We start from the raw sequence: 14,522 nt of genomic DNA on the forward strand, positions 1-14,522 counted from the left end.
GAAGGCAATCGTTCTGGGAAATACTGTGGAGCATTATACATTGAAAGTTCGTCTAAAGAATTCTTTCACAACATGTTTACAACAGTAGTAACAGTACAACCTACTTGTGTTGTAAAATCTTCTTGATATTTTTTTTATAAATATTTTAATCCTGTAATAAAGTATATGTATATATGTACAGTCTGACCAAAAAAGTAGAAATTAAAAAGTGGCATCATAGTAGTGTCGTCCTGCTTTCTCACACATATTGATTTGAAAGGGATGACACTACACTGTTGCCACTTTTTAATTTTTACTCTTTTTGGTCAGACGTAAACATATCTGCTATAAATAGTTTCGTATGCGGTATACCTAGAGTTAAAATCACATAAAAGCAAATTTAATTAAAATTGTACTTGTAGTAATTATGGTCTAAGTTTTATGACCATTTAAATGCCAAGTCTATTTATTTTTGCATAAGCTCAACACGCAAATAGAAAGCTGCCTCATGAACAAGTTGTACCGGTTATAAGTTGTTTCCTGCAGTTATAGGAAAGATCGGTAAAAACTATTACGTAATAATAACTTGTACGAAAATGGATTCCTAAAATGAAAATGTCCGAAAGAATGAAAGAAGACCCAACCGGAAGAAAACCTAGCACCCAAAAGAAAAAAAAACAAATGCACCAATGACATCACACCTCCATGGCGTTAGGTTCTTTATGTGACTCACCGGAGTGGTACCGACTCTCGTTGCGCGTCAGCCGGCGATTGGTCCTGCCCGGCGGGGAGCGGAGCGCGTGTGCTCTCACTGCCCGATAAAGAACCCAAAAACACGTACCATCAAAATAAGCTGGCCACATTACCCTCAATGTAATTGATAAGGCGTAGTACACATCTATTATTAATTCGACACTTATTCATAATACAGGTTACAACAAAATTTGGAAGCGAATTGAGCTAGGTTGGTATCTATTAAGTAGATGTACTATCTAAACAAATCAATTCTGAAGCGGCGTTTTTTAATTTACCTCTTTTATACGACGGCTGATGGCAGAAGGCAATCAAAACGTTTTATCATTTTCGATTCCAAATTTCTTAGTGGAAAAAGTAAGATAATGCATGTGACACGAACATGACCTAGAAAGATGACGAATCCTTAAAGTAGAAAAAGTGTGAAAGAAAGGAAAATGCGTTGCACCAGCACGCTTTCGTGACCACATTTCTCGGCACTCCAATATCGTTGGTCCTCTTTGTGAAAAACTGGCTCGCACACAACTAACAACTAATACTCATAAACTGCCATACAATCAAGCAAGAGTCTTTGTGTAATCTGTTCATAGTATTGCCACCACACCATGCCAGTAACTTAGCTGATGTACATTTCAGCAAGAGACGAATCTAAAAAGTAGGTATTTAAATTGACTATTTGATAAATACGGGCGTCATAAGTAATATAAGTACAGCCTTCTTATATTAAACGACATTTTTAAAGAAAAAAAGGTTTAATATTAGATACACGTACATATTTCATTTACTGCAAGGTCAGAAATAATATAAAATTCACGGTCTTGTTACATAATATTTTATAAAGGCATCAACCACTCTTTTTTTATTAAAGAATATGTCAATATCAATTTAATGATATCTGTGAGATTAATAAGTTTAGGATACGTGGCATTGATAGTTGTAAAAATGGCGCGAAACTCGAATGTTACATTATAAACACGCTAACTCTTCGATCCTACACTTTTACTATACCTGTTTGTTTCTAGTGACGGAAATAGCTACACAGACTATATTAAAAATATTAGATTTTGCATGGCAACATTGACAACCACTGACTACGCACCACCAAAGAGCATTGAATATACGTTTGAACTGGCTTAAAAGTTTCGCAACCAGACCATAACGTTTAAAAAAACACGAATTTCAATTAAAAAAAAAAATCTGAAACTTGCTCGGCATTCACAAATACAGTATTTAAATATTAATTTCAAAGATAATACAAATTGAGAGTACAGTCTCGTTTCGACATAGTAAACAAAACTTCTAACACTTCAGTTAGGTATGTGATTGTGCTATTTGTGCCAGAACCGCTTACGCATAGAATTATAGGAATTATCCACGAATTATGAAATTATTTGATTTCCGCCCAGAGTCTAGGTTAATACATTGGATAGGATTAATAACATTACTATAAACCCCACAAAAATATATGAGCCAGTTTAATGAAAAATAAATAAAATCCGTAATTTTTTTTTATGTTACCATTATAACTTTTAAGAAAGCTACCTCTTTATGGTCGAATCTTATGACAATTAGTGGCCGAAAAAAAGAATCTTTTTTTTAACGTGACGTTTCATTCAGAACTAGTAAACTGAAGCAAACTTTTACTAGGTATATTTTTTTACATTTCAGTGGAAATGGATGGTGCTGAAGTCGAGGTGTTTGTAGAACGTTTAAATAGCGATATTATTGATGAACATTTACGTACATCGACGTCGTTTTTGCATGACATAATGACTCAAGAAACTCGAGATCTCGTAAACACTGACAAAATACAGTTAAATTCGCGTCCCAAACAAGAGAAAATGGATACAAAAGAGCCTACGAAAAAACGAATCTCTACACAAGAGTACACTTGTAGCTTCTGCGGTAAAATATACAAGACGCGCACCACGTTACAGAACCACGTGCTTCTAGAGCATACCGACGCAGAAAAGAGCAAGTGCGTTACATGCGATAAAATATATCCGTCGCGGCTAAGTTTAGAGAAGCACGAGCGATATATGCACTTGAGGCACCGGTGCACCGTGTGCTACAAGACGTTTGACGAGGCTCAATCCTTGTCTATGCACAGTGAGGAGTGCAAGCGAGTGAAGGTACCGTGCGACGCTTGCGGGAATGTCTACGCTTCGCTTGTGTCTTTGAGGAACCATGTCAAGTACATGCATCCGTCAAAGACGGGCCACTGGTGCATGCTCTGCCGTAGAGAATTCGTCAGCGAAGCGAATTTGATGAACCACAGGTTAGTACCGCAGTGCTTACATATGTTTATGAAAAACTTGTTAGCTTTACAGTTTAGAGCTTTACAGTTTAGAGCGTCGCGTTTATTGTAGAAGTTTGCATTCCATACTTGCACTTTGACATTTCATAACTTGACGTGACTTAATAGTACCTAACACAGAAAACCCCTAGGCGCGTTGCGACCTATTTATTCCCTGTAGTCTTACCAGTTGAACTATTGAGAATTTTCTTCCTAATAGACTTACTGATTGTAAGACTTCGCTTTATTTGTGCGAAACTGTTTCGACGGAGACCCGCTGCGCGGGGCGCCTATTTCTGCACTGTTTGCCCTTCAGGCATCTACAGGTACCTAACAAACCTAACCTACCTATTGTCTGGCCCTATCAGAAACTCTATTAGGATTAAAATTGCGAGTGGTTGAACTGGTAAAACTACGCGGTACGACTAGAGGGAGTAACATATTAATGCTTAGTGCTTACTAAAATCTGTCTAGTAATTATCATGAAAAGATAACCGAACGAGACCGCGACACCTTTTTCTACTGCTTTTAGTTGAGCCAGAGTGTATAAAGCCACGTGTTCATGGTAAACATTTGTTGAGCATCAGTTTAGCAATTTTGTTGATCAAGAAAATGAATATTAAAATGTCGCCTGAAGAAGTCTCGTCGTTGTGCTCTCTTGTATTTATATACTTTCTTAATTCCACAGTCAAACATACCGCAGTTTTGTGGAGCACTGTATATTTACACTGAATACCATGATTCTAAGTAAGGGAATAGTTGTAAGTTATTTGTAGTGACATCTAGCGACAATCACGCGTCAAATAGCGTAAACATGGTTGCAGGAACACAGCGCACCCCGCCGGCGCGACGAACTGCACTCGCTGCGGTTTGCAGTTCCCGTCCGTGGCGCGACTTCGAAGCCACGAGTTGTACAAGCATGCAGCCGTCAGCCATAAGTGCAGACACTGTCACAAGGCTTTCGCTTCCGACTCTAGGCTGCAGCGACATGTACAACGCTTACATTAGACCAGTGGTGGACAAACTATTTTCATGGAGGGCATTTTAGACCAAAAATGCAGTGCTGGCCATATCACACACTATTTTGAAGGACAGGACTTTGCCCACCACTTTCGCGATGACTGTTTTGATATACTGACTTTTCTTATTGTCATAAACTTTGATTGTTCTTACTCTAATTCATTCTGGGTTTTATAAATTGTATAAATTAATTAATTAGTTTGTCACGACTAGGCTGAAGCTACATGACATGTAGCGCGCTTATATTAGATATAGATGGTCAACCAAATCTTAGCACTACAAAATTTTCTATAAGGTACAAACCTTCGCCCCTACATTTTCAATCAATTTTTAAGTGTTATGGCTCGTTGATGATTCTGCCAACGTCAAGGTTTAGAAAGGCACGCGCTTTATTAAGGCAATTGGCCGGTGAACTCTGTTTTTTTTTAATTCTCTGTCTTATTTAGTGCCAAGATTTGCTAGACCGAGTGTGATAGATATTGAATTTCTTTCTCTAACCAGCATACCTACATACTTGATAGAAAATGTAAAACCAACTTTCGCATCCCGTCTGAAGAGTTTGATGATTATTTGTATTTATTGTAAAAGCGATGTCAAATTAAAATTGATGTGATGATTAACAGTTAGGTACTAATTATAATTAAAACGAATTGGATTTATTACCACCGATGCTTTAATTATTTTAATGGATTGTAAAGCTCTACATTCGGTTTTCACCGTACTCGTAATATTAATTAAAACTCATTTACTTTGTAAAATTTATAATGTTCGGCAGAGTACAGGATGAGTACAAGATGAAAATTAAACATAATAGCATAGACTAAATATAAAATGCAACCGCCTAAGAACGCGCATACACTACACACACATAGATGGCGCGTTCTTAGGCGGTCGCATTTTAATGTATGGGATGGTATGATCTTATATTTAATCTATGATAATAGGTACCTACCTGTGAACAGTTTCGTGACAAATTTTAACAATTATTTGTAAATACATATAACTGTTTATTTACGGTTTGTGGTAGAGGCGCCTCTAATGCAGAGTTCTCAATATTGCCTGTTGCTTCCAAAATAGAACATTCTATTCTCTTTTCGTATTAGGGTTCCGTGCCAAAGTGCCAAAAAGGTAAAACTCAATCCTTATGTCGCGTGTTAATTCATCTTAAGCAGATAGCTGTTTAAGATTAATTTAGTTTATTTATGTCCACTTGCACCAACGAAAATGGAGGGACCTAACAACAACAACAACAACAAGAATCTTCTTAGGCCCACTTGCACCAAACATTTAACTCGGGGTTAGCGGGGTTAGTTCTTTTTCGTTGGTGCAAGTGGCCCTTATAAGTACTCTTAAATTTAACTGATACTATATCGGATCACACAATATCTGACAAATTCACACATTACAGACATTGTTCAAAGTTAAACAATTTCAATGCACCCCGCATTGGAAAGGTGCCAAAAAAATGCCAAAGCGAAATCGTGCAATCCGAATCCGAATTCAGGTAAATTGCCAAAGGCAGCGTGATCCGATTTCACGGAACCGGGCACAATTAGGAATCCCACACAGGTGATATTGACGATGTAAATATGTGGAAATTAACGGATTCGTTAGTCAATTCCTTTCGAATGGGGGTGCAATACTTAATTCGAGAGATAGCGAGAAACTTTATTCGAGAGCAGGTACCTAGTCTGTTAATATTTTTTTTGATGAATACTTTTGCTTTTTAAATTGTATCTTGTTTTTTTTAATGCATGTTAATTGTAAGATGTAATGTTTTGAAAAGAAGTGGCCCGCCGTGTTTCTTGCCGGTCCCATAGCGGATAGGCCTCCAACTGAGGGGGGACTGAAATCTTTTCGAGGCTGATGCGTAGGGTTAGAGCCGGCGTAGCTTTATTTGACGTTCATATGCGCATTGTGATATGCCTACTTGGAAAATAAATATTTCATTTCATTTCAGATCTTTCAACCCATATTGGTTTCACTTGCAAAATTACCACAGTATTACAGTGTGATAAAGTCTCATAACTAATGTCTAGTTGTGACATTTCGCTAATATTGTTTGTGATACTTTTGAACTCTGTGTTGTACCTGTAAAATAGGTATGTGCAATTCTCGAATGTCTAGGCGCCTTCCGCTATCCGGTCTGAAGCACTGAATCTGAAGGGCTTCCTTTCTTTAGTTTATTACTGCGATTTCAGCTTATAAATTCTAAATAGTAGTGTATATTTTATCAAAACATAAAAGAAAGAGATAAACCTTATTCGATGGACTGAATTGATCCCTGGTTATCATCCTAAGTTGAAAGAATAAATACTAAGAATAGGCAACATTGTTATTTCTGTTACCACTTCCTACCTACTCCTTTAGGAACACCTTTCCATTTCTGGGTACCTACCTGTTTATATTAATTAAAATAAGGATTTATTATTGTTTGTAAACTTATTCTCAATAAACTTTCGTAATTTATTTGTTTACATTGACGAATAAAAATAAACTTTTGCGTATTCTTTAACTATGTTCTTGGAATATGACTGTATTAAAAACAGAAATGAATCAGATTATTGTTAGTCATAATTCATATAGTAGTTGTGTTTATAGGTATAGCCTGACAAGATTTTATTTGACCCTGAAAGAGTGTCGCTACAAACCGCTTTCATATGGCAATAATGTGCCGACGTCATACGTATTGGGGACAGCGTGTACTGGTTACCCGTTAATATTTGTAGAAAATTAAAACATGGTTTTAGAGAATCAAAATTTAAAAAGCAAGGTTTTAAGACTCGCTACTTCTTTCCGCACAGCCTAAAATCCATGAATCTTGTGCCTTAATCGAAGTCATCGATGTTTATTTTCTTTTTTCGTGGGACCTTATTCTGTACGGGTGGCAGTTATGGAACGGCCTCCTTATTTCTATACATATTTTTCACGGCAGAGCTACAGACACCTTAAATTAGAACAAAAAATATATTAGGCTAAACGCGAAACCAACAAATTAATACAGGAGAACCGCACTATAAACTGTCAGTCCCGGAGCTTAGCCCGCGGCTTTGCTCGCGTTAGAAAGAGACAAAAAGTAGCCTATGTCACTCTCCATCCCTTCAACTATCTCCACTTAAAAAAACACGACAATTCGTCGCTCCATTTTGTCGTGAAAGGCGGACGAACAAACAGACGCACACACTTTCCCATTTATATTAGTATGGATAAGTATTCTCGTAAGTAGTTATGAGTAGAATGATGCAACGGAAGCTGCAAAGCAAGTGAAGTGATCAAGTGAGTTCAGTAAATGTTTGGTTTGGTTGAAAATCCCACCCATCCTTTCGATTTTGTTTTAACACTAATACGCACTAAGTAGGTACCTACAAACACTCACCAAAACATGATCCGAGCCTACTGTGTACGAATATATTGAGCCTACTGTCAGCGAAGGTGATGTTAAGGATAACACCGTTTTTTTAACACAATATTCAATGCTGACTGTACCACTCTCGTAAGCAAAATATGATAACTGTCCAAATGAACTTCAATTAATACGCGAATTCATAACCTCCGGCATTTCGGAATTCATATTGAATTTCTACTTACTCCATGCAAATACTGACCTGAATACGCATTTCCATAAATTACAAATTTCGCTGTATCTCGTAAGCTTTCAAACAGCAACGGATAGTTTTGCAAACTCTTATTGAAGAAGTATTCAGTACATATGTTTCGTTATTTCGAGCTCGGAAGGGCGAAATTGCAATAGAATTGTAAAGTATGAATGTATGTGAAATGCTGCAGTGATTACAGCAAGCGTTTAATTAAAAGGGAGGATTATAAATGTCCACGGCAATCACACTTAGGTAAATGATGAAAAGGTATTTGGTATCGTGTGGTAATTTTACCCCTTTGAGCGACAAGAACTCAAAGCAGCCTCGTGTTGTGACCATAGCAATGTATATTTTTCAGTACAGATGTTGCTTTTTTACGCACTAGTGCAAGAAGTGATTCATTTCTTGTCAGGTCGAAACTTCGGAGGGCCGTCTGTATTGAAAAACGTCTTATGATACATGTGCGAAAAGGAAATCCCTACTTCTTCTTTTGCACTTACGTACTTGGTCGACGTTACGAAATTTTTTATTTGAAGAGACTTCCGCTTGTAACTTGTAACATTCGATTTTGAGAAATGGGCCCCTGCCCTGGGGCCTATTTCACGAAGCTACAAGTTACAATTTACAAGTGGTAGTCACTTTCAGTATGACAAGTTGAAAAGAGACTTCCGCTTGTAATTTGTAACTTTAAGCTTTGTGAAATGAGTCACTGTTCTCACTCAGTTCTGACGCTGCTCAAGGGCTGAGTACCTTGGACATCAATTTGTGATATTACTTGTTGTGATATATTCTTTTCAGTACAGATGGTGTTTTTTTTAAGCACTAGTGCGAGAAGTGGTTCATTATATGCCAGGTCGAAACTTCGGAGGGCCATCTGTACTGAAAAACGTCGTACGATACACGTGCAAAAAGGAAATTCGTAACTCGTGTCGATTTAAAACACTCCCTTCGGTCGTGTTTTAATTTATCGCCACTCGTTTCGAACTTCCTTTTTTACGCACTTGTATCGTGTATCGTAATGTTTAATACGATTTCCCGCATTATACGCCATTTTACGCCGGTCCCTACAATTTGAGACTCGTTTTCACACAATTTTTCACGGTTAATACGACTCGCGTCCCCGCTTAATACACTATCTAAAACCACCCACCTTGCATTACTTTTACAACTTTATTTATGCGGGTGACAATAATCGGAACTAATGTACTGTACTAATTACGCGATTCTGGCGACACCGCCACCCGTAAAGATTACTTTGAATTTACGGTGGACCATTATTTATGTGATTACGCGCTTATTTGTGTGAGTGTGAGTGTCAAATTTAATAAATCGGAATTAAAGCCATATAATTAAATGTCCAAATATATCTACAGTTTATTTAAATAAAACAACATTGAAGTAGAGGAAGTTGTCCAGGAAGGATCGGAGGGTAAAGTGGTTTTGCAGGAATTCTTCGTAGTGGGTGGGGCAGGACTGGTCAGGATCCGGGGACGCTGCAAACAACATAAAAGTCAAACTTGGTAACTGACATGCGGGACAAGGACACGGAAAACAAAGCAAACAATGACTACCTTTACGAAAGTGTAGGTAAATAAATATGGTATATAGGTTATACAGAATTGTATACTGGCCCGGCCCATTTAAAAAAAAACTGTAAATGTCCGAAAAGTTATTGAATTGAAAACTAGATTCTCACAAATCCTGGTGTTTTGTATCATTCTACTTAGAAGCGACAGTAATCTCCATTAATATGAGATTTTTCTCAAAATTCCGCTCCATCCGTTTTTTTTTACTTGAAGTGGAAAGTACAATTTCCATAGAATTTATGAACATTTTTATCAGGATTGAATCTGCTAGTGATTCTAAGTACGAGCCAAAAAAAACTCGAGGACTTGTGAGAATCAGGTTTTCAACAACTTTTCGTGAAAGCGCCGAAGTATAATTTAGCTACTAATAAATAAATATTTGTGCAATGTATGAGTCTGTATTGGTTCCCATAAAGTTAATAAAAGTTATAATGTATCTTTGTCCACATTTTAGTTAGTCATAATTTTCCCAGAAACGCGTAACTTTTCAGGATCATAAAACAAACCAAACCTATAATAACCCAATCAATCTATAGATGACGGTTCAGGATAATGACTAATGATAATCTGGAAATCATTACATTATAACTTTTAATCTTCATGTCGAACAAAGGTATTAGTACATAAACATTATATTTATTTGTGTATTTTGCCTTAAAGCCTTACTATGTTTCGCGTATTATATGTACATTCCTAGTTCTGATTGAAACTACAGCTGGTTACACATCAGCTTACTTAGGCGTTACGAACTAAGTAATCAAGCCTGCCAATGCTGCCAGGAATCCGATGTCAAAGCGACGAAGTTTGAGGGAGTGATTGAGTGTCAGTCTGCATATTGCATATACGGCCTCGGCAGCACGGACATACAGATATTTGTAAATGCCTGTGCTACGAAGTAACTGAGCGTAAAAGTAAACCGAAAGGATTTTAAGTAGGTAGTTGCCGGGCTGTACAAGTGTGGCTTAGATTTTTGGTCAAAAATGTATAGTCAAAGAAGGAAAGTACAAAAAAATGCAAATTCGGAGCATTGTCAGATGTTCACTTATCACTTTAAGTCTGTGCTATCATAATCCCTGCCCCATTATCTTGGTCTGACTCTTGCTTGCTGATCAAATGCATAAGTATCCAATCAAAATTTATTTTAAAGATCTTAAAGACTACGCCACGCAACGATGATTTGGGCATCCCGCAAGACTCGAGTAAAAAGTGGATAAAAAAGATTTTGATGTAAGAGATACGCATCGTTTTTTGTGAGACATTCAAGTGGCCGGTAGAAATCAGTTAGTTCAATGTAATCGGCTGTTTGCATTCGCTTTGTTGTGGTTTTTGTCCAATCTAACGCACATATTACGCACGCTGTGGGTAATCAAAATATACACAAACACATCTAATAATATGGCGTACCTAGGTATTACATAGGTTTATCTTTTATAGTATCTACGTTAGTAAATAAGTGTATCACTGTCAGTTAAAATCAAGTAGGTTACACCAGAAAACCGGCAACAGACTGAACTGTCAGTTGCCGAATCTCGGACAATTTACATCTCCGACATCTCCTGATGATGCCTCGTAGAGAGGCGAAGCACGTGTCGAGTTTTGTACTTTTGGTGGTGGTTCGTTCTATATTTATTTTTGCGGTGGGTGGTTGGAGAGTAAAAATAAGCAAGATTAACGGATTAGCACTGATTGACTAGCACATTATCTATTCGCGAATTAGCAAAATAATCTTCTTGTGCCTACTTATACGCAGTGAATCCATACTTACTAATACATACTTACTATAATATTATAAATAGGAAAGTGTGTGTGTCTGTTTGTTTGTCCGTCTTTTACGGCAAAACGGAGCAACGAATTGACGTGATTTTTTAAGTGGAGATAGTTGAAGGGATGGAGAGTGACATAGGCTACTTTTTGTCTCTTTCTAACGCGAGCGAAGCCACGGGCAAAAGCTAGTGATGAATAAATATGAAACTAAGGCCTGATTCCATCGATCGGTGTCAGTGTCAATGTAATATTATCAGTAAAAAAAGTTAAAAAGACTTGTTTGGAAACAGGAAGATGGAAGTTAAATAACTGTTATCATCATAGATATTATGGTGTGTGGGAAGTGACAGTAAGGTTTTATTTACTTTTTACCTGGGCAACTTCCTTAGTAGCCCAGGAGTCTCTCAAAATGTATTATGTAAAGACCTCTGCTAAAAACAAAATTATGTGAAAGATCAACAAAACATGTCGGCATGCCAGAGCATTTAATCCGTATATTGAAATTTTTGCAGCAATACAATACCAGACCAATTGCAATGTGGCCGACCACCAAAGACTACCTTTCGAACTTCGCTATTTCCTACGCGTATGTGGCATTAGAATATCTAGCCTATCTCGCTACTCGCTATTAAGCCGAGCCGATAAATCTTCTTGCGAGAGTCCTAATCGTGCGAATCGTTGGACTCTGGTTAATCAAAGCCGTGAGAACTAAGGACGATGGCGCGCTTTCATCGCTCTAACCAACTCTCGCTTTAGCAGCGTGGCGATGCGTTCAATGTATCTGTATATTGACATTTTGCCGTCAATGCAATATCCACTACTCGTAAAAAAGTTGCTTTATCGTTATGTCCCACGTATTCACCAGTCGTACCGAAAAGCATTCTTGCGAGTCTCCTAATCGTTGTACTTAGTATAATCAAAGCCGTGAGAACTAAGGACGACGGCGCGCTTTCCACGCTCTAACCATCAACTCTCGCATCAATAGCCCTGTGAGATTAAAGTTTCTGTACATATATTGACATTTTGCCGCCGACCCAAATGTCAGTAGTCGCTACGTACTGCATAAGTTCACGAGTGCATCATCTTTCGAGACTCCTAATCGTTGGACTTTAGTTAATCAAAGCCGTGAGAACTAAGGACGACGGCGCGCTTTCCACGCTCTAGCCAACTCTCGCTTGAACAGCGGTGCGGATGTGCGCTTCCTGCAGGCTGTGACGCGTGCCGACGTAACGGGGGCGGCGCGTGAGGACACTGACAACTGCACCCGCGTGCATACCGGACTGGATATACAACTTATTGCGAATGGATAAGGTCTGCTAGTAGTCAATGTTTGTAAGCCTTTTAAGGGGTACCAGTACACAAGGTGGGCAGTCGCGTGCAAAATATACGTTATGGACCGCACATGGCACGCTTTATTTTGACAATTACAATAGTGGGAAAGATTGACACAAAGAGTAAGACTCACTTTTTAAAATTGGCTTTCTCACTATCAGATTTTTATAATTGGTTAAATAAATAATACAATATGACGCTGAAACATTTACTTTTTACAGAGGACTGAAACGAGTCCGTTCTGAAAGATGCTACAAAAAGTCACTAATGTCACTATTACTTCTCTGCCGGCCTAGTCAGTCACAGTCGTTAACGCTTCGTGGCGAACAGAAGGCAACTGGCTCTGTCGCGGCAATACGGAAGAGAGAAAGAGAAATATAGCTACGATACGGATCGAGATAGATGTGCATTTGTGCAGCTTGTCTAAGCACCCTAGTGCCCCAGTGCTAACTTGATATGCAGCGCCAGCGAAAATTTTACACAACTTTTAGTTATTGATTGGCTATGTTTCAGACTTAGCGAAGCTTTAAATTCCGTTTATCCGCAATAATAACATTGTTGGCTATCGGCACGTTTCAGCACCGAATTTGGAATCAAGTGGATGCGGATTGCCGAGTCGAGAAGGCCGGTTGTGCCTAATCTCAGTTGAAGGCAAAGCCACTTTGAAATGTAATTTAATTAGACCCAAAAGACAACAGCGCTTGATTTTCCTTTGATGGGTAGACCGCAGACAGGCATCATCGTAAAAAAATTAATTGACTTTTCTGTTAAATATTATCGTATTCGAATACATTTAGCATCAGTAAATAACTATATTTACCATGATAATTACAATCGAAGCACCCGTTTTCTCGAATAAAACTGTAATATGAAAATACGAGTTGCTGCCATGTGACGGTCTGCCGGATAAAAAAAAAGGTAGCAGGCAAACGAGTACGGTACCGCTGCCCATTGATACCTAAAACATCAAGAAGGGTAGATGCACTAGCATTGCTGGCCTTAAGAACTTTTCTTTAGGGTTTGAACATCGTATCGGTCCGGAAATACGGCAGCCGACAGTTCATTTGATGTGGTTTTCATATTCCACTTTGACCTTATGTAAAGTGTGTGAAAACATAATAGGCTACTAGACTCATATCGAATTTGGCACAGTAAATAATCATTTACTGTAAGAAAAAAAGTAAAGTTAATCGACTTTTGTAGTATTTGACATAAAAAAAACAATATTTATAGATTTTGGGTATAAAAAGTGTATTTTGACTAGGTACGTATTTTCGATTAAAAATGTATGTAATTTTTTATTTATCTTGGCCACCGAAAACGCTGTCAGGGGGCGTCCATTAATCACGTCATACTGTATAGGGGGGGGAGGGGGTCATGGAAAAATCACCAAATATCACCATGGGGGGTGGGGGGGGTCAGGAACATATCACGTGTATTTTTTTTTTGTTCCTGTGTGATAAACTGTATTATAGTAAGTGAACAAAAAATCATATTTCTGGGCTGTTTTTTTTAATATTATCAACTTTTCCATAGATTTTTGAATCTCGGCCATTCGATTTCGTGAAATTCGTTCAATAATATCTCCACTACTAGCGATTTCAATTCTACTAACAGAATCGAAAACGAGTGATCATTACCACTAGTTTTAAATTTACTAGCCGTACTTTATCAAAAATAGCATTACTTCGTTTTCCACAGACTTTCGAACGGCGAATTCGGGCGTTCGAAATTCAAAAATCGATCCCCTGACTGTCTAAACCTGAGCTGAGTTTTAAAAATCCATGTGCGCTAATTTGCCTTAACTTGCGTTGTGCAGTGCAAAAAGAGCTGGGTGATATAATCGTCCTATTTTTAATTCTCAAAGATTTTTTTAGTTTGCCCTCATCACGTGTACTTATAGTAGACGGTCAACCTAATCATGGCACTAAAATATTTTATAAGAAAAAAAAACCGCTGCTTCTGGGGTTCTGGTGAAAGATACTTGCAAATGTTGGATTACTTGGATTATGTAGAAATGTGTATGTTTTAAATTATTTTCAATGTAAAACTTTGATTATTTGATGATAATACATAGGTATATAATTAATACATAATTATGTAATTATGTATACGGTTAAGGTTTCAGGAGTTCCCTCATTATAAGAAATTGACCTTGATAAACTCAATATGCTTAACAAACATAACAAAGAGAAG

General features: G+C 37.7%; 2 protein-coding genes across 2 annotated transcripts in view; one reads left to right on the plus strand and one right to left on the minus strand.

The window, feature by feature from the left end:
* Positions 1–14,522, minus strand: part of LOC125240555 (disco-interacting protein 2) — a 143,614-nt gene that overhangs the window by 37,525 nt on the left and 91,567 nt on the right.
* On the plus strand, positions 2,879–4,126 carry LOC125240554 (zinc finger protein 366-like). Its single transcript, XM_048148484.1, has 2 exons — positions 2,879–3,010; positions 3,853–4,126. The coding sequence occupies exons 1-2, from the start codon at positions 2,931–2,933 to the stop codon at positions 4,034–4,036; spliced, it is 264 nt and encodes an 87-aa protein (XP_048004441.1). The 5' UTR covers positions 2,879–2,930; the 3' UTR covers positions 4,037–4,126.

Source organism: Leguminivora glycinivorella, chromosome Z (genome assembly GCF_023078275.1).
Source record: "Leguminivora glycinivorella isolate SPB_JAAS2020 chromosome Z, LegGlyc_1.1, whole genome shotgun sequence".
Lineage (NCBI taxonomy): Eukaryota > Metazoa > Arthropoda > Insecta > Lepidoptera > Tortricidae > Leguminivora > Leguminivora glycinivorella.